Genomic DNA, 20746 nt, shown 5'->3' on the forward strand with positions numbered 1-20746 from the left:
GGGAGGGAGGGGGCGGGGCCGCACGGCGCGGGGGGCGGGGCCCTCGGCGGCCCCTCCCCCGGTCCCCACCCTGCGCGCCCCGGGCGAGAGCCGCGTGCGCGCGGGGCGGGGTGCGTCGCCGGCCGGGCCCTGGAGAAATGAGGACGAGACGTAGCTACCTCACGGGGCTCCTTCCAGAGCAGAGACGCGCTTCCCTGGGGCTGGGCGCGGCCGCCGTGGAGGGGCTGGGGGCAGCCTGCCCTGGGGCGCGGGGCGTGGATGGCGTGGAGACGGGGACGGGAGGAGAACTGTGAATTCTCAGGCCCGCAGTCTGGGCGGGGTGCTGAGCACCGACCATACCACCACCCCACACGCAGCAGACGGGATCCCCGCTTTCTCCCCGGCCCCTTCCTTCTAGCAATTCCCCGCGGGCCAACTGGCTGTCACAGCCTGGGCTCCTCCATCTGAAGGGCTCTGGCAGCATTTGGGGAACGGACAGCTCCTGTCCGGCCAGCACGCCCCAGGCGGCCTCTGTCTCCACTGCCACCTGCTGAGTGGGTCCTCCTGGGTGGGGTCTTGGGGGTGGGGTGGGTGGTTCACCTGTGGAGAGAGGAGAGGAAGCCCCTGCTGCTGCCTCTGCCCAGCGTGGGGCTCACCCAGGATTCTGGCCCATCCAGAGGGCAGTGGGCCCAGCGACACCCCTGAGAAGCCCAAGCCGGGTGGTCACCGCCTCATGCTGGAGCTGCCTGTTGGAGGAGGCATCGCAAACGCAAAACCTCCCAGAGAGTTTCCTTTTGGAAACTTGGAACCAGCCCCTTTTATGACATTTTCCAGGGGAGGGGGAAGGGGCACTGGCTGGGTTTACGGCAGTGACACTATTTATGTAATGACATCAGCTCCCGCAAGGCCCCTCAGCAATGTCAACAGCTGGAAAGGGCCTGAATGGGCTTGCAGTCTGCAGGCTGCGAAGGCATTTGGGCCTGGCTTGGGGCAGGGGGCTTGCTTGAGCTGGGATGGGGTTTGCTGGCTCAGCGAGGTACCAGAGTGCCTGAGCCATGGGTGGGCGGGGGTGCAGGAATGACCAGGTTCCTGGGGGCCAAGGAGGCCATGCTGGCTTCTCCAAGGAAAGGCACAGAGGCTGCCGGGCCTGCCCCCTACAGCTATCTTGGTTTGGCCTGGGCCTCACCTTGACGACCATACCTTTCCAGCCAGCCTCTTTGTGGAGTCTGCCCGTGCCCTCCACTGTGCCCCAGCCCTCCTTCCAAAATCTCCTAGAGACACTGTCCTCAAGCAGGCAGCCCCTTTTGTTCCGACCTCCTCACACCGGGTCCATTCCTGTGCCCTCGGGCCTCCTGGCTCCCCGCCTTTCTGGGCTCTGTGCACTGCCAGGGCCTCTGGCCCACATCCTCACACCCGGCGCACTGAATTAGAGGCCTGGCTCCCCTCACAGTCAGGAAATTGGTTTCACTTTCCCGGCCAGAGTTTGGCTGCTCAAAAGGGTCATACCAAGTATGAAGCTCGGCCCCCGGTGGTGTGGCTTCCCTCTGCCTTCCCCGCTTCTGCCCGCATCATGGCTGCCATTTATTGGGCACCTGCTGTGTGCCAGGCACTTTACCCACATGCTCCCAGCTTGTACTCATGACAACCCTGTGGGACAGGGACCCGTTGTCGCCAGCAAGGAGACTGGAGTACACGTGCCCAAGGTCATGCTGCAAATTGGTGGCAGGACTGGGGCTCAGACTCCAGAGCCCGACTTTCTGACCAGGGGCCACGCTGGCCCTCACCGCACTCCAGCTCTGCAGCCCACCCGCCCAATCCCTGTGCATCCCGGGAGGTGCTTTTGGGGGAGTGACCACTGAGCCCCTGGCCACTGCCTCTTGAGGACACTGGCATCTGGGCTGGAGAACAGGAGCCCGGGGTGGGGTAGGGCATGGGGACTATCACATCTTCAGAGGGGGCAGAAAAGTGGTGGGGGACACAGGGACGGACTTGCCAGATGGCAGCTCCAGGTTCCAGGAAGGCAGGCCTTGGCTGCTCTGAAGAGGTGGTAGAAAGGTGTTTTGGCTGCCTCGGGGTGGTTGGAGAGACTCCAGGACAGACTGGCAGAGGTGCCTCAGGGGCAGGGAGCAGACAGACCTGCCTGGGGAAGGGGCATTTGGCTTCCCTGAATTCAGCCTAAGGCTGCAAGACAGGGCCCCTCTCCAAGCTGTCAGTGCCCCTCGGATGCCCAGTGTGGTCTGCTGGGTGCCATTGGCATCACAAGGCACTACGCTGCTGGGGCAGTTGTCCTGTTTGTCTATGCCAGTGTGGTTTCTTCACCCTGCCCAGAAAGGCTGTGGCAGGCCCACGATATCCCACCCTGGGTCTGGGTCTCACCGGTGTCCTGTGAGGGGCTTGCACTTGTGGTTTCTGAGGTCCCGTCAGCAACGGAGCCAGCGACGCGCCAAGCAACAAGGCATCTTGTGGAAAATTCAGCCAGTGTCCCGCCCCTCCCTTCAGCTCAGCACCCCAAAGGCCACAGGCTGTCCACCCAGTGGCCTGGCCCTTGGGGAATGCGTCAGGGTGACCAGATTCACCAGGCTAGGGGCCAGGTCATGGTTGGGGTTGTATGGTCATCACGAGCTGCCTTTCCTATCCACGCACCCAGCCCGAACCCAGCCCACCACTCCCGACTGCAATCCCCGGCCTCTGCGGTCCTCCGCTCCTGAGCCCCACGCCTAGGAGCAGAGGGAAATGGGAACTGAGGTGTTCCGGTTTGTACAGTTAGGAAGGGATGTAAAACGGAACTAGATTTTGAAGAGTGTATTAACCAGAATTGTGCTATGTAGGTGTTTGAAGAAAAACATACCAGATTAGTCTTTGTTTTTGAAACGGCTTCCCCAGTTGTCCTTTTTCTTAGCAGCTGGGTGGTCTGGTGTCCCTGACAGCCGCCTGCTCTGCGGACGCGCAGTAATGCCGGAGATTTGCGGGGGAGGACATAGAGCTGCCCCTGGGATTCACCTGCTGGCTGGTCTCTGCCCACTGCATCTGTCCTTGGAAAGCAGGGCAGGAGGCAGCATCCCCAGGGGCCTCTAGGTGGGAGGGATGGACACCTGGGGTCACAGCCCAGGGAGGCTGGGAGCTGCTCCAAGGCCCTGGAACTCTGCCTTATTCGCGGCATGCTGGAGAAGGGTACGGACTTTCTTGGAGTTGCCCCAGGTTGGAATGAGACTGAACTCAAGAAGAGACCCTAAGGGACTGGGGAATGGTTCCTACCTTCAGGAAAGTGAAAGATGCTTAGGCTCTCAACAGTTAAAGGACGCCCCCTTGAAGCCCAGAGCGTGGACAGACTAGACCCATTGATGGGGCCACTGGGCCATGGTCCGTGGACAAGTCATTCCTGTGGGCCACGGCACACCCGGGGGGATCAAAATGTGTACTTGTGGGGTCTCGCCCCCTGCCAAAAGCCAAACCAGTCCCACTCCTGTCATTGGACGTTTCTTCCCATTCCCTCCTCCCAAATGCACTTCCCCTCCTCCCTCGGCCCCCTCCTGTGTTTTGGATTTCTGTTCACTCAGAATTGTAAATGTTTAGTTGTGACCACGACGTATTGTTTGCGTCAATGTCCCTTTCCGATGCATACTAATATATTATGGTTATTATATATGAATATATTTAATGACATGGAAAAAGTTGTGGATTTTTTTTTAAGTTTCTTTCCTTTTTTTTGGGCGGGGGGGGGCGGTGGTTAGAGTTGTAATGGACCCAGATGGAACTTGTAACGTGGGCCTCACATGATAGAACTAAATTCAGATATCATTAAATAAACTCTTGTACACTGTGCCGTCTCGCAGTCTTGATTGGTGGCCTGGGCTGTGGGTGGCGGGTGTGTGGGGAGGTAGGGGAAGGATGGAGTTTTCGGGGAGTTTGAGGACTATGGCTTCAGGCCGAAGAACTCCCTGGCAAGTCAGAGCCCGGGTTTTACCCAAAGCCTCAGAGACAGAGCACTAACCCCCTAAAAGGCAGGAAAAGAGCAGTTTTGCTTGGAATGTCCCAGGGGCTTGCTGGCCGTGAATGCTGTTTTGAACTAAAAGGCTCTGGAATGGGACAGTCTATTGCAGGCTGCAGGACCCCACTCCAGGGACCCATCCTTGCCATTCCCTGGAGTTCCAGGACAGAGAGAAGGGAAAGGGGTCCCTTTCCACTTTGCCCTGCCTGCAACCCCCGGGGCGGAGAGCCACCTTTGACCCTCTCCATTTGATTCAGAACCTGCAGGTAGTTTCTGACTTTTACATAACTGGCCGCTTCTATGAAAGCCAAGTAGACTCAAGAAACTACAGCAGGGTTCGTGAAAGAGATCTTGCAAAATATTTTTTTCCAAGCGATTGCTAAAGGCTTCGTGCGGTGCAGAGACTGGGCCAGTGCCAGCATCACGCAGCCACCAAGAGCTGAGCTCACTTGGTTTCTGAGAGGCTATATTTAAACCTCCAAATGGTTGTGATTTCTTTATTAAACAAACAATTCAGTCATTAGGAACATATTGTGTTGCCATGAAAAGTGGGGCCGATCGATTTCTGCACCCAGCTGTTTTGAAGGCAAGCCTCAGCAATGGGCCCGGTCTAGCCCCTCAGCAACGCAGGCTCAACAGGCCCTTCCTTGGAAGGTATGGAGAGCCCCCTTCGCTGCTGTGAGCGAGCTGACTGGAGATGCCATTCGCTTCTGCTCAGGAAGAAACAGGGCCAGCCCTGCCGCCTCGGGGGTCTGGCTCTGCGGAAGGGAGCTGGGCTGTCAGAGCCTGGGGTCAAAGCCAGGGCAGGTAGATACATGAGTGGTCTCTGGGTGTCCCAGTCTCAGGTGTAAGTCCCTGCTGAAATGACAGTGCCTGACAGCGGGTGGGCAGGGATGAGATCCAGGTCTCAGCTGGTCAGACAGGCTAAGGAGAAACACAAGCCTTTTCAGGGGTCTCCGGTGGTCCCCGGGGCCAGCGGGGCCACTGGTGGCATTTAAGACCCACCGAGAGACTGGACTAAGAGGCCTGTGATGCACTTGAGGCAGTTTCATTCTCAGCTTTCGTCCTTTTAGGTCAAGGGTCCAGTTCTCAAGGACTTTCATGATGTGGCTTTTTTTCTGTCCACTAAAAAAAAAAAAAATTTAAAAAGGTGTGTGTCTGAGAGCCCGTGTTTCCTTTGGGACGCCACCACAGTCAGGCCGTGTGAGGGTGGCTGCAGCCCCAGGCCCAAGGCCAGAAGGAAACACACTGTTGCTCAGAGACACATTAGAACATGTACTGTCACCAGCCCCTCTGCCTTCCAGGACATTATGCTCTAGTTGGGGAGAGAGGGCATCTGCCAAAACTCAATGCAAGAAATAAGCTGGGTTGCTGCTAAGGACTGGCCCAAGGTAGTGGGAAAAGCCCATTTTAGAGACGGGAATGCTGAGTCACAAGGAAGCTGGGTGATCGCCATCAGGGACCCAGAAGCCAGTGCCATCCATTAAAAAATGCCTGATGGTGGGCGGGCAGGTACATCAGAGCCCTGCGGGTGTCAGAGCTTCGTGGGGCCTGCCCAGCCATCCGAGCTGCCATTGGGGAGCCTCACTCATTCATAAGGCTCTCCCCTGCCCATTCCCGCTCCGCCTCTCAGAGACAGCGCCCTGGCATGGGATGCCCACTCGTGGCAGACACACCCCTCGGTTTCAGATTTTGTTGAACAGACATCTCTTTCTCCACTCGTCTTAAAACTAAATAAAGACACATAAGAAACAGGCCAAGAAAAATGGGGAATGAAAAGAGTAACGGAGCCAGTAAGAAATAGAGGATATGGACGGATTACACGCCTGCTTTATCTGACTGGAGCCTCAGCGGGACGGCAAGTCCCTTCTGGAAAGAGGTCAGTGTCTTTTGTTATTGACATGGAGTTGGGAGGAAGTCTGTGAAATTGTAGGAAGCAATCGGAGGAAAGATGGGTCTTGGCCCCCTTTTTAAAATAAGGGGCAAAACCCCACTTAATTTCAACAAGGCTGGGTTAGAAAATCCAAGTAGCTAAGAGATGATCCTTAACTAGTCTCTGCTTAAGATGTCAGTGTCACTGTGAACCTCAAGAAGCAGGGCATACAATTCTAAGGAGGCTAAGGCACTCTTTCCTGACTAGGAGGAACAATGCAGCTGTTTGGCCAGCCAGCAGTTCTCTCTGACTAGTCAGGAGGGAGCCTCGCAGGTTTTTTTGTGTGTTTTATTTTGTTCTTGAGACAGAGTTTCCCTCTGTCACCTAGGCTGGAGTGTAGTGGCACGATCTTGGCTCAGTGCAACCTCTGCCTCCTGGGTTCAAGTGATTCTCCTGCCTCAGCCTCTCGAGTAGCTGGGATTACAGGTGCGTGCCACCACACCCAGCTAATTTTTTGTATTTTCACCATGTTGGCCAGGCTGGTCTCGAACTGCCAGCAGTTTTTGAAGAGGGGCCATCGGGAACCTGCATCAGCCATGTAGAAGGAGAGTTTCAGGGATCTAGCTCATGGAAAAAGCCCAATCCCAGCCAGGCCGAAGGCTGCAGGCAGCAGAGAGAGAATTTTCCCTATCAAAGTCACAAACGACTGGTGGAGGCCGTGCCCAGGCGGGGGCCCTGCGGGTTTTGAAAGGAGCTATCCACCCTGGGGCTAATGATAACTAAGGTTTAGTTACAGTTACTAATAAAAATGAAGTTTAAATGGAACAGAAGGACCAGCTGTACCCAGGTATCTGGATTTCTTTATATGGTATCAAGAGTTAAAATGCTTATAATTAATAATCGGTTAAGTTAAACAGTACTTACACTGTTATTTTAATCACGTTTCTTTTCATTGAAAAGGCACCCGAGGTTGGTGGCTACTAAGGCCCTGCCTTGCCTTTCTTCTTTATGCTTGGAGAGAGGGCTTTAGGCTTGCCCAGCCAACTCCAAAGCACTCACTGTGGGTCACCCAGGACTGTGGTCCTGGCAGCTTTGAGGGGGGAAAAGCCAACCCTTTCAAACCATGCTTGAAAATGCCATCTTTACATTAGCCACACTCTCTAGGGTGGCTCTTGAGGCATCAAATCCCCAAAAGGGACGCATCCCAGCCACTTGGGTATGCTTGCCACTTCTGGCCTGGTTGGGGTGGGAGTCTCATATGTCACCCACCCCTTGAGGAAGGCAAAGGGGAGCCGGGGTTTTCCTGCCTGGCCCATTGCCACCCTGTGTGGCCTGCGCTGCCCAAAGCCTGGAGGGCAGGTCCGTGCATTCTAACCTACTGGTAGCTTTTTATCTGCCCTGCCCTGCCTGTGGGTCCAGAGAAGTGAAGTAACTCATCCGGGGTCACACAGCTAGCACTGCTGGGGTCGGGCCTAGAGCCCATTCAGCCAAAAGAACAGAAGCCGCTGTGTGCAGACATCGGCTCAGTGTTTTGCTTGAAAAGGCCTTTCAGTCTGACTGAGCCAGGACTCTTGTGGCTCTGGTTCAAAGACGCCCCCACGAGTTGCCGGGGCTCCGTGCTGAGCAAGTCAAGAGGAGGTGAGAAAGTCAAACAGACCGTCAATGCCGCCTCCCCTGAGCCCCAAAGTTGGGGGCTCCCTCCAAGGAGACGCTGTTTGTAGAGATTTGGGGTTTCGCGCAAGACTGGAAGATGAGGCACTACAGATTCTTGATCTGCTGTTGGATGATCCGTTAGCAACCACCCCACCCCGACGAGGAGGCGCATCCCAGGGCGACTTACCAGCCAGAAGCCCTTGGTCCTCTGTCCAGCGTGGCTCCTGTCCTTCAGGAACACATGCACCTACAACAGGCCCGCTTCCCTTCCTCCTCCTTCCTGTGACAATCCAGGTCCCCGGTGGGATGGCTCATCCTCACTGTTGCCTCTGCTCTTTGTCCTCTCAGCCCTTCGCACCTCCTGTATCGACACAGCCCATTTCATTCTTCTAACTCTGCTTCAAGGGCCTCGACATCCCAAGGCTAGCCTGGGTCTGCATGTGTTGGCAGCTCCTGGAAGCAGGGATCAGGCTCTGTAGAGGAAGGAGAGCGTTCTCCTGGGCCCTGGTGCACGCTCACATCCTCACAACAGTCTGTCCTATTGCACTAGGTGGAAGCATGTGGCAGGATCCCCAGGATGTAGACTTGGAAGCATCTGGCCCACTGGGCTTAGGCTTGGGTTGGGGAAGAAACTTCTTTTTTTTTCTTTGAGATGGAGTTTCGCTCTTGTTGCCCAGGCTGGAGTGCAACGGCACGGTCTCAGCTCACCGCAATCTCCGCTTCCCCGGTACAAGCGATTCTCCTGCCTCAGCCTCCTGAGTAGCTGGGATTACAGGCGTGCGCCACCACGCCCAGCTAATTTTGTATTTTTAGTAGAGATAGAGATGGGGTTTCTCCATGTTGGTCAGGCTGGTCTCGAACTCCCGACCTCAGGTGATCTGCCCGCCTCGGCCAGAAGGAACTTTCTTTCAGTGGAGCCAAGCAGGGCGCTCTGTGCTTGTGTGTGCCAACTCACTCTGTCCTCACAGCAACCCTGTGAATAGGAAGGACACCTCATCTCCATGCCCTAGACAAGGAAGCAGAGGCAGAGGGAGGTAACTTGCCCGTGGTCTCTGAGCTGGTAAGTGGTGTGGTTGTCATTAGGGTCATTCACTGCATATTTCAGGCTCTTGGCCTTCCAGACATTTCCTGGTCCCCTCATGGTGAAGCAGGCCAGGTGACGAGTTCTGGCCAGTGAGCTGTGAGCAGAGCCAATGGGTGTGCTTCTGGGCCGCACATGTCCCTGTGGCGTGAGAGCTTCCAAAGCTCCCTTGTCCTTTGCCAGAGAGACCACGGTCGGTGGCTTTCCTGTCTGCGGGGGTCAGAGCTGGGCAGGTGTCTGGGCCCCCAGACCCTAGGTCTTCCCGGGACCCCTGGAGCCCCCAGTCCCTAGGAAATGACATTACACCAGGCTACACGTGGCGCTCTCTCTGGTGTCTCTGTCCACGGGGGGTTTCAGGTCATGCCCTTTTGAGCAAATCCACCAGAAACTCTGAATCCCCTACCTTCTTCTCAGTGAAATCTTGTGCTTTGGAAATCACCCATCATCAACCCTAATTCCTTCCCCTTTTGTCAGGGAGGGCAGAGCAAGGCCAGCTGGCCCAGCCTGCTTTCTACGCGGATAAGAGAGAGCACAAGGTGCTTGGCCCCCTGACCCCTGCTAACACGAACTCAGCCGTCCATGGGCCTGGCGTCTTCCGCAGGCCTGCCCCATCTGTCTGCCCTTTCTGAGACACACACACACGTACACATGCGCTGCGCGAACACACACGGGGCTGTCGGAGCCAGGCGAGGCGCCAGGTAACAGCGTGTTCTCCTGACTTCGCAATCTCATCCCTCTGAACCCTCCACAGTGCTTTCCAGTGTGACCACCTCCTGCCCCACCTGCCTTATTCCACAGACTTGATCCCGGCTGCTTATAAAGATGTGTCAGCCCTGGAAGATGAGAGTTGATTGTCACCAAGGAAATGAAAAAGAAGGTGCTTCCGGGGCCAATGGCAGTTCCCAAAGGAATATTTCTGTGAAGTGGCGGCTGGCACCCCTAGGAGGAGTGCTGAGCCTGGCGGGGTGACTCGGGTGGGGCAGGGCAGCAGGGTTGTGGTTCCACGCTCAGACACAGCCCTCACCTCACTCCTTCCCCACTACCTGGACACACGTGGCCTTGAATGTACACCCATTTCCTGCACAGACACGTGGCTTCCACAAGCAGGCCGGACGTCAAAGTTTCAAACTGCCTATTAATCCAGTGGCCTCAGGATGCCCAGAGGACTGCGGGGTGGCCAGAAACCACTGGCCGCCATGAGGCAGGGGACCCCAAGGGACCTCTGGCCAGCACCAAAATGACCCAAGTCAAAACCCAAAGGGCCACGCTGGGCCCGATGCTCTAGGCAGCTCTCCAGAGCTTTCAGTCTTTGCTTTATTTTTCTTTTTTGAGACGGAGTATTGCTCTGGTGCCCAGGCTGGAGTGCAATGGTCCACCTCTTGGGTTCAAGCAATTCTCCTGCCTCGCCCTCCCGAGTAGCTGGGATTACAGGTGCCTGCCACCACGCCCAGCTACTTTTTTTTGTATCTTTAGTAGAGACGGGGTTTCTCCATGTTGGTCAGGCTGGTCTCGAACTCCTGACCTCAGGTGATCCACCCGCCTCGGCCTCCCAAAGTGCTGGGATTACAGGCGTGAGCCACCGCGCCCGGCCGGAGCTTTAAGTCTTTACTGAAGCAATGCACAAGGGGTCGGAGCTTTGGGGGAATTTATTGAGAGCAGGTTTTGCGTACCAAAAGGGTGCTGGGCTTGTATCTGTCATTGGCAGGCGTCACAGCTGGTGGTCTCTTTACTGCCATCAATTAGTCGGCCAGACCGCAACCACCACGATAGCCACGAGCAGCAGTAAAATCACCATGATCATCCCTGAAAAAGAGGAGCAGAAAATACTACTTTTAATGATTCCTGCCAGAAAAGCTTCACACATTCTGAGTGTCTGCAGAGTCAGAGGGATGCAGTTCCCTCTGAACCTTCGGCTTGTACGAGGCGGAGAGGGGTGGTCGGCGGCCTGGGGCGCTGCTGCTGCACAGCTCTGGTTTTGCAGGATGGTGAGTGCAGAAGGCAGGGGCCTGGGTGTGGCCAGGCCTCCCCAGGCAGCCACTCAGGCCAGGACGGGGTGCCTGCTATGCCCCTAACTCTGTGTACAACCCTAGCATCTGTGAACACCGTGGACCACAGGGGAGGGCAAAAGCTGCTCACAACAGTCACCCTTGCTACCCAATCAGTTTATGCATTGATGACGCATTGATAAGGCCAAGGGCTTAGGAGAACTTTCTAGAACCCATTTCTCCATTCTCCACGTGGCTTCACCTTGTCTTGAGTCTAAGATCCTTAAGTCACCCATTTCTACAAATATTCACAGATAGAGGTGCTTGCTTTAATACACACTTTTTCTGCTAGTATTTGCTAGTTTCATTTCCTGACGTTTTTGGCTGGAGAGCACGGGCCCTCCCCGCCAGCCCACGCTGGGTCCCACTCTGCCTGCCAGCCCTGCCCTGCTTCCTCTGGGTCGTGCGCCTGGACTGACCATTGCCTGTTCCTTCACCTGATGCTGATGAAGTGGGCCCCAGTGAACACAGCGCTCACTTAGTGCAGTGAGCTCACTGTCTCCCGCGTTCGCTTGCCTAGTATTTAACAGTGAGTGCTTAACCATGCGCCAGGTACCAGCGGAGACAAGGCGCAGCGTAACAGAGATGGGGAGCGCCTACTACAAAGCAAGCACTCAAGAAAAGTTTGCTCACTGAAGAGTCCTTGACCTGCCAAGGCCCCACGAGGGAGGTGGGTAGCAGAGGAGGAGAGGTCCATGAAAATGCTTCAGAAAGTAACAGGGATGGCCGGGCGCGGTGGCTCAAGCCTGTAATCCCAGCACTTTGGGAGGCCGAGACGGGCGGATCACGAGGTCAGGAGATCAAGACCATCCGGGCTAACACGGTGAAACCCCGTCTCTACTAAAAATACAAAAAACTAGCCGGGCGTGGTGGCAGGCGCCTGTAGTCCCAGCTACTCGGGAGGCTGAGGCAGGAGAATGGCGTAAACCCGGGAGGCGGAGCTTGCAGTGAGCTGAGATCCGGCCACTGTACTCCAGCCTGGGTGACAGAGCGAGACTCCGTCTCAAAAAAAAAAAAAAAAAAAAAAAAAAAAAAAAAAAAAGAAAGTAACAGGGAGAGCCACGTGTGCAGGGTCACGTGGTTGCGTGGCCAACAGGACTGCTCAACACTACTGTAGTCTGTGGCATACGTTCATGAGCAAAGAAAATGCTGTTTCAATTAGCCATTTGTGAAAATAAGAGTGCAATTTGCTTTTCTGTCCAAGTTTACAGACTTCCTGAATCCCCTCCCCAGATCCTCAGGGTTCAGTGTGGATCAGGTCGTATCAATCTTAAGCTCAACCCATGGAGGCACTTTATCATGGTTTTGAATATGGAGAAGACTTAAAAAGGTATGGCAAGTGGCTGGGTACGGTGGCTCACGCCTGTAATCCCAGCACTGTGGGAGGCTGAGGCGGACGGATCATCTGAGGTCAGGAGTTCGAGACCAGCCTGGCCAACATGGTGAAACCCCATCTCTACTAAAAATATATTTAAAAAATAGGCCAGGTGCGGTGGCTCATGCCTGTAATCCCAGCACTTTGGGAGGCCAAGGTGGGCGGATCACGAGGTCAGGAGATTGAGACCATCCTGGCTAACACAGTGAAACCCCATCTCTACTAAAAATACAAAAAATTAACCGGGCATGGTGGTGGGCACCTGTAGTCCCAGCTACTCAGGAGGCTGAGGCAGGAGAATGGCGTTAACCCGGGAGGCGGAGCTTGCAGTGAGCCGAGATAGTGCCACTGCACTCCAGCCTGGGCGACAGAGCGAGACTCTGTCTCAAAAAACAAAAACAAGAACAAACAAACAAAATACATATATATATATATATATAAAATATTAGCCAGGTGTGGTGGTAGGCGCCTGTAATCCCAGCTACTCGGGAGGCTGAGGGAGGAGAATTGTTGAACCTGGGAGGCGGAGGTTGCAGCCAGCTGAGATCCCACCACTGCACTCCAGCCTGTGTAACAACAGCAAAACTCTGTCTTGAAAAAAAAAAAAGAAAAGAAGAAAACAAGCAAGCTACTTTGTTATCTACCTGTGACTGTGGTTGAATTTGTCTAATATGGGCTCTTTCTCTGATGATCCAATCTATTGAGAGACGCTTCTCTCGGGGGCCCAGGGTTTCTCTCAGCCTAGTCTACCTCAAGGCTCTGCCAGCTTTGGTTCATGGGCCAAATCTAGGTGTGCTTTTTGTGCAACCCATGAGCTAACGATGGTTTTTATATTTGTAGAGGGCTGCCAAAAAAGTAAAAGAAGATGTGACACCGTCTGTGGTATGCACAGCCTAAACCGTTTACGACCTGGCCTCTTCCAGAGGCTTGCTAGCTCCTGCTCTCCATCATGGTGACTGATAATGGCCCATCTGCAGCATCAGTTCGTCCACTTAGGCGCTGGCTTTCAATGCGCTCTTCGTTTCTTTCGTCTAGGGATTGTCTGTCTTCCTTGTAAATTCAGTTCTGCATTAACATTTGTGGGTGGCGTTACACTATTTTACCTAACATTTCAAGATGCTTGCAGCGAGAAGGTAGGGTTAGGTGTGTGTCTGTGTGTATGTGTGTGTATGTGAGAATATCTTAGTCTATCTTCTTGCCAGAAGCAGAAGAACAAATCTTTTCACTGATTTCTGCTCCAGAAACATCTTCAGGTTGACCAAAAGCTCCCCTAGGCAGGACCATCACTAGTTCTCGGTTATTCTGGTGCCTGTGTGGTGTTTGGCCGACAACTTGGTCCTGGCTGGGTGAAGGTTTACGCTGCACAACAGCAGAAGATAATGGGAATGAGGAGGCAGGCACAGGCGGGGATGAGTGGAGGGGGCAATCCCTGGCACTCCAGGGCCTGGGCTCACCCTAAGATGAGAGGGAGGGGCCGGCAGCTGAGGAGATGAGGGAGAGGATGAGAGGTGTTTTAGGAAGAGGTACTGCTCCTGAGGCTCCGGTGGGATCACAGTTGGGAGGACACTTGGGCCCAGAAGCTCTCTGCAGCAAGGCAGGCTCCACACTGAGGCTCTGATGACCCGGAGCAGAGGCCCATACGAATGACCGTGAATTGTCAAATCAGGGTGATTATGAGAACAGCGGAACAAGTGACAAGAAGAGATCAAGAACAACAACGGATTGGGAAGAGGAAAACACGCATCTGGTTTTAGTTCGTACACCCCGAGCGTGAAGTCCAAGGGAAGAGGCCTCAAGGCATCCACAGTCACTGCCATCCCTGATTTGGCTCCCCGCAGTGAGGGACAGCTTTCCTCGGTCCCGGCTCCATGATGGGGCTACAGCAAGCTTTTCAAAATGTAAAGTGGATCAGGCCACCTCCTTGCTTAAATCCTCCAGTGGCTGAAATTGAGATCCAAACTTTACAATGTCCAAGGGGGTTCTGTACAACCTAACCAAGCAACCCTGGGGCTGCACACTGCGCACTGGGCTTGGGCTATCCTGACTGTCTTCGGAGCCCCTGGCAGGCTGATGCGGAAGGTAGGGGCCCTGCCTCCCGGCTTCGACACGCGCTATCCTTTCCATCCAGGAGCTCCCCACTCTTGGTCTAGTTAATCTCCCAAACTCAGTGGCACTTTCCCAAGGAACTCTTTGTTGTCCTCCAGTTACCTGTGCCCTCTTTAACCCCCCTAAGTCTCCATGGTAACCCTCATTAAATCTTGTTTTTTTTTTTTTCTTTGAGATGGAGTCTCACTTTGTCGTCCAGGCTGGAGTGCAGTGGTGCGATCTTGGCTCACTGCAGCCTCCGCCTCCCAGGTTCAAGCAATTCTCCTGCTTCAGCTTCCCACGTAGCGGGGATTACAGGTGCCCACCCACCATGCCCGGCTAATTTTTGTATTTTTAGTAGAGACAGGTTTCACCGTGTTGGCCAGGCTGGTCTCGAACTCCTGACCTCAAGTGATTTGCCTTCCTCAGCCTCCCAAAGTACTGGGATTATAGGTGTGAGCCACCGCGCCTGGCCTTGAATCATCATTTAGATACTCAGTTACTGACTGTCCTCTTGGGCACATGAACGTCTACACCAGGGACTGTGGGTTCTCGTTCACTGCCATATCCGCCGTACCTAGAATAGAGCCCTGGCACAGGAAAGAGGAAAACACACCTGTGTGTGTGTGTGTGTGTGTGTGTGTGTGTGTGTGTGTGTGTATAAGACAAATGAGTAAATGTGTTGAATTTTTGGAAGGGATAAGAAGAGACAAGAGAGGCACAGAAGGAGTGGTCAGCAGAGAGGGAGAAGCTGAGAAAACGTGGCAAGAAGGCGAATGTGCAAGAACATTCAAAAAGTGGTCAATGCCAACCCACAATACTGCAGAGAGAAGAAGACAGAAGAATGCTCTTCTGCAGAAGAGCTGCAGAGACCTTTCAGAGTACAGTTTTAGCACATGGTGGGTGGGTCTATTGGAACTATTATTAATACAGTGGTGCTTAAGCTGCTAATTTTTCTACCACAGATACTGTAAATTAGACAAATTATGCCCCAGTAAAGGCATGACAGGGCACACAGTATCTATAAAAAATGAAAATGGGGCCGGGCGCAGTGGCTCAAGCCTGTAATCCCAGCACTTTGGGAGGCCGAGATGGGCGGATCACAAGGTCAGGAGATCGAGACCATCCTGGCTAACCCGGTGAAACCCCGTCTCTACTAAAAAAATACAAAAAATTAGCCGAGCGAGGTGGCGGGCGCCTGTAGTCCCAGCTACTCAGGAGGCTGAGGCAGGAGAATGGCGTGAACCCGGGAGGCGGAGCTTGCAGTGAGTTGAGATTCGGCCACTGCACTCCAGCTTGGGCGACAGAGCGAGACTCCGTCTCAAAAAAAAAAAAAAAAAAAAAAGAAAATGGGCCAGGCGCAGTGCCTCATGCCTGTAATCCCAGCACTTTGGGAGGCCAAGGTGGGTGGATCATAAGGTCAGGAGTTCGAGACCAGATTTTTAGTCTCTACTAAAAATACAAAAATTAACCAGGCGTGGTGGTGCACGCCTGTAGTCCTAGCTACTTGGGAGGCTGAGGCAGGAGAATCACTTGAACCTGGGACGTGGAGGTTGTGGTGAGCCGAGATTGTGCCACTGCACTCCAGCCTAGGCAACAGAGCAAGACTCCATTTCAAAATGAATGAATGAATGAATGAATGAATGAATGAAAATGAACTTGAGTGACGGACATCTTGGACAGTAAGCTGATAAGATGTGATAAACTGGGTTCTTGTCCAAAGATGAAAAGGGGGATTTTAAGAGCCATGACAAATAAGGTTTTTAAATTTCAAACCCTTTCAGAGCAAACAGCAGGAGACTTTAAACAGGCTTAAGTAAACCGGTGTATACTGAGGGTCAACTGAGGAGGTCGTTTTAAGATGGCAGGTGGCAGCGATAAGCAAAAGCCAACTGCTGTCTTTTGGATTCTTTGCGTCAAAGAGAAGGTGTTTATCTACCTTATCATGGCAATCCCTTTTTCTTTAAGAAGTTTGGCTTTCTAGGAATGTGATCCCAGCTCTGGCACCTTGCTGAATGGCGTTTCTCTCCTCTGAAGGATGTTTCAGAAGGAGTAAGCAGGGATCTCTTTGAAGCCAGGGAAAGCTGAGCCACACCGTTCGTGAAACAGTCACGCGTGCCAGGTTTGGCGCTAAATGCTATGGGTATACTGCTTGGCTTAATTCTCCACAGTAAGTAACCCTCATCTCTGTTTTATATCTGAGGAAGCTGAGCTTCTGGAAGGTGAACTCTCCTACCTGAGGCCCTCTGGCTGGTAAGAGGAAGAACTAGAATTGGAATCCAGGTGGGTAGGACCCCTCTGCCCACACGCTAACCCTTCCCTACACCAGTGCAGCTTGAGTGGAGGCCTCCTGACTCGAGACAGCGTGGGGTCCCTTCAGGGAGAGAGGCCCAGACTCGCTGGGGCTGGAACACTGGGATCAAGAATTTCTTCTCTCTTCATCCTCTTCTCTTTCTTTCTCCCTCCCTCCTTCCCTTCCTTAACCTTTTATGATGGAAAATTTTAAACATATACAAAAGCAGACTGAAGGGCACGCGGAACGGTGATGAGCCCGTCTGTCAGCTTTCACAAGGATCCATTCATGGCCAGTCTGGCTTTATGCAAACCCTCACCTGCTCCCTGTCTCCTGCATATTATTTTGAAGCAAATCCCAGACATAGGTCATCTACAAATATTTCAGTAAGTATCACTAACAGGCACCATTAAAAAGAGACACACACACTCCCCCCTACATAACCACAAAGGGTCTGATGGTTCCTAACGGCAGAGGCAGGGAAGAGCCTGCGACTCTTCTGAGGTAGGAAGGTGGCTCCAGTTTTGGGGGCGCAGCCGACCCTCCTGCTGGAGGGACATGGGATCTCGCATCGTACTCGGTCACGTGTGAAAGGCAGAACTTAACTTCTTCTGCCTCAGAATAGTTCTTAAACCTCAGGGGGGTCTACTCATCCATTCCCCCAGCTAAGGAAATGTTTGACATTTCAGAACAAGGAAAGACAGTTGAACTTCTGGGAGGCTGCCAACTTCTCAAACAATGAATGCTCTCTGCCCCCAGCCCTAGCACAGAACACCTGGTGTGACTCCCGACTTCGAGATCGTTTCTCTGCGCTTCACTCAGCTCCTGCCCTGGGCCCGCTGGCACCTGGCGAGGCGTATTTTCCCTTCCAATAACTCAAGAGTCCCTTTCAGGGGCAGGCATGGGATGCCAGGGTTCCAAGAGTGGAAAAAAATGTCCATTTCCTTTGGTCAGTTTACCAGATGAGTATTACTCAACCACTTACAATATTTACAAGTCCAGCTCATGGCAATTAAAAAAAGATGTAAGAAAACAAACTCCTTTTCAAACTGGGAGAGGATATTAAACACAGTCTCTCAGGAACGGTGTTTTCTGAAGATTGTTCATCTGGAGTCATGGTCCATACTTTTTTCCAGTGAGACGCTGGAAACCAGCAAAATACGGAGCTTGGACGGCCAACGCCCCTGCCACAAGTTGGGTGTAGGTAACAGCTCTCAGGGCTTACTGACACGGAGGAGGAGGGGAAGGAGGGGAAAGAAATCTGGAGGCTGACTTTTCGAGAGAGTGAGCAGATCTCCGCGTTGGCCACTTTTGCCCTGTAGTTACAGGGGAACGTGGTGGGTAGGCTGATGGGAAAGGAGGAGGATAAAGAAGGATGCTTTATCCAGGAATCTTTATATCTGGTTTTGTTGCAAGGAAAGCCACTTTACCTGCCCATTACTCTTGGTCGTCTTGAACCAAAATGCATATTCTGGTCAGGCGTGGTGGCTCACGCCTGTAACCCCAGCACTTTGGGAGGCCAAGGCGGGTGGATCACCTGAGGTCAGGAGATTTGAGACCAGCCTGGCCAACATGGCAAAACCCCGTCTCTACTAAAAAATGCAAAAATTAGCCGGGCGTGATGGCAGGTGCCTATAATCCCAGCTACTTGGTGAGCTGAGGCTGAAGAATCGCTTGAACCCGGGAGGCGGAGGTTGCAGTGAGCTGAGATTGCGCCACTGCACTCCAGCCTGGGTGACAGAGCAAGATTTTGTTTAAAACAAAAACAAAAACAAAAACAAAAAACAAAAAAAAAGTATATTCTTTTTGTTTGCCTCGCTTTTCACACCACAAGAGTTAGGCCAACTGGCAACCCCCCTGTAGCTCCTAACCTCTAAAGGTGAACAGAGTACACTTCTTAGGGACAACTCCTACAGTTTGTTTTTTTTTTTTTTTTGGCAGTTGTGCCTGTCAATAGGTGACATTTGCTTATGTATTAACCAGTTGATTCTCACTGATCAAACGGACTTTTCACAGCAGACTCCTGAGCTGAGGTGGGGAATAAGCAGGAGAAGAGACAAAACTGGAATATTTATCTTCAAAAGTTCATGTAAATGTTCCCTTTAATCCCACGACTGGGCAAATACACGGAGAAAAGAGTAGATGCCGTGCAGAGAAGGTGAGCGTATTTACATTCTGATTTCCAGATTGAGCGGCTGGAGAATGGTGGCTATGCTTGAGGTCTCTGCCCAGACCGGCCCACTCCAGGGCTGCGTGGGCTCTGCCGGGGGACCCAGGGGGTGACAGTGGCAGCCTTCCTGCAGCCGCTGCTCAGCTGCGCTAGGGGAAACCAGGCACTGGGGGTGTGGAGAGGAGGACCTACCTGCCTCTGATCACGCCCCTCTTGAATCTATCTTGCCCCATGGTTCTACACTTTAATTTCCCCCGAAGGATGCATTCTAAACACTGGGCAAAAGTCATCTCTGGTTGTCTGAGTTTGTTTTGTTCTTAGCCTGGCATCCAACTCTGCAGGTTTCCTTTCTCTGTTTTGCGGGCCGGCCTTCCTCTGCAGCTCCGCGGGGTTGCATCTGACTCATCAATGGAGTCTCTGCCCGCTCTCCTCTGAGTGTAGCCTCGGCCCATTTGCCACCCGCCCCAGGGCAGGACCGAAGCCTTGAAGGCTTGTCCTCCATATTTCATGAATATGCTGGCCGTGAAGACTGCTCAGCCCGTACACAGCCAGCCTGCCCTGGAATCCAAGGGTATCTGCAGCAAAGCCATTGCTCTTAAATGACTCCCTTCCACCTTTTAGGATCTTTTAAATTTATTTTTTATTTTATTATATTTTTATTTTGTGAGATAAGAGTCTCCCTCTGTTGCCCAGGCTGGAGTGCAGTGGCACGATCTCAGCTCACTGCAACGTCTGCCACCTGGGTTCAAGTGATTCTCTTGCCTCAGCCTCCCAAGTAGCTGAGATTACAGATGCACACTACCGTGCCCGGCTAATTTTTGTATTTTTAGTAGAGACGGGGTTTCACTACGTTGGCCAGGCTGGTCTCGGACTCCTGACCTCAGGTGATCCGCCAATCTCAGCCTTCCAAAGTGCTGGGATTACAGGCATGAGCCAGCATGTCCAACCAGGTTCTTTTTTTTATTAATAATTCCTTCCTTAGGCCATAGAATCTCCAAAAACAGATCAATGCAGTCTGGTGTGGTGGAAGGGGCACTGATTTTACAGTCAGGAAGATCTGACTTCTAACCTGCCACTGGTATACTGTGACACACTGGGAAAGTTTAACTCTCTGGGACTCAGTTCTACCATCTCTGAAACAAGAGTGAAAAATCCTGACTTCACAGGCTTGTTGTGAGGATTGGGGAAAGACACAGTACATGAAACTTCTAGAACATAACTGGCACTCAATAAATGGTAACTCTCCCAACAATAATTATTACTCCTCATAATAATTACACCCTGCCTGAAATGGGTGCCTAGTGGTGGCAGGTACTCCGTAAATGTCCTGCACCAGAGCCAGTCTCTCAGCTTAACAACAGAAATCCAACGTCACTCTCTCCAAAAAGAGAAGGAAGAGTAGCAAAAACAGAGGAACACCTGGGTGGCATTTAGTGTAGAAGCAGAGGGAGCAATAATCGCTGCGGCCCGGCGGTGATGCGGGCGTCCGGGAAAGGTTGGAAGTTCAGGGTGGAATGCCTGGCAGCCTCTGTGTCAGTTATTAGCTACAGGAAGGGCAGCTGTGCTGGGCGGAACGCTGGCGGCGGTCGGCAGGCTGGCAGAGCACAGCCAAGTGGACATCAGGTGAGAGGAACTGCGAAAGGCCCAGACTTTTTTAAAGCCAGTGAGGAAGTGGAGGTCAGAGCAGGGGGGGTCACAGGACGGGGTCACAGGCAGAGAAGGAGAAGGTTAAAGCAAACCACAAGGTGCACCCGGCTTTGTAACACATTCAGCTATGTGGGAGAAAAGGTGGCGAGGAACCCAGGGGCAGGGGAGCCTGGGCGTTCGGCCATGCTGCATAAATAACAACAACGACAATGAAAATAACAGTCACAGTGGCCGGGCATGGTGGCTAATGCCTGTAATCCCAGCACTTTGGGAGGTCACAGCAGGTGGATCGCATGAGCCCAGGAATTCAAGATTAGCCTGGGTAACATGGTGGAACCCTGTCTCTAATTTAAATTTAAAAAAAAAAAGAAAAACAATAATATTCATAGCAGTAGTGTCACAGGAACAGAAGTCAAGAAAAAAGCCTGGACAACAATGCAAGATCCCACCCTCTACAAAAAATATTTTTAAATTAGCTGGCTGTGGTGATGCGTGGCTATAATCCCAGCTACTCACGAGGCTGCGGTGGGAGGACTGCTGGAGTCTAGGAGTTCAAG

At 53.0% G+C, this 20746-nt stretch overlaps 1 protein-coding gene across 3 annotated transcripts in view; it reads right to left on the bottom strand.

Moving 5' to 3' along the window:
* Positions 1-8338: 8338 nt before the first annotated feature.
* LOC105473583 (syntaxin 8) overlaps positions 8339-20746 on the bottom strand; it is a 331555-nt gene continuing 319147 nt past the window's right edge. The window contains exons 8-9 of one of the 3 annotated variants that reach the window (XR_011615369.1): positions 10245-10377; positions 8339-8466 (exon numbers count right to left, since the gene is read on the bottom strand). Coding sequence is in view for 1 of the 3 variants with exons in the window: in XM_071082343.1 (XP_070938444.1) it covers positions 10310-10377 (68 nt within the window). In the remaining 2 variants the exon portion in view is untranslated. The other 2 variants (XR_011615370.1, XM_071082343.1) reach the window with 2 other exon arrangements.

The sequence above is a fragment of the Macaca nemestrina genome, chromosome 17 (assembly GCF_043159975.1).
Source record: "Macaca nemestrina isolate mMacNem1 chromosome 17, mMacNem.hap1, whole genome shotgun sequence".
In the NCBI taxonomy this organism is placed as follows: Eukaryota; Metazoa; Chordata; class Mammalia; order Primates; family Cercopithecidae; genus Macaca; species Macaca nemestrina.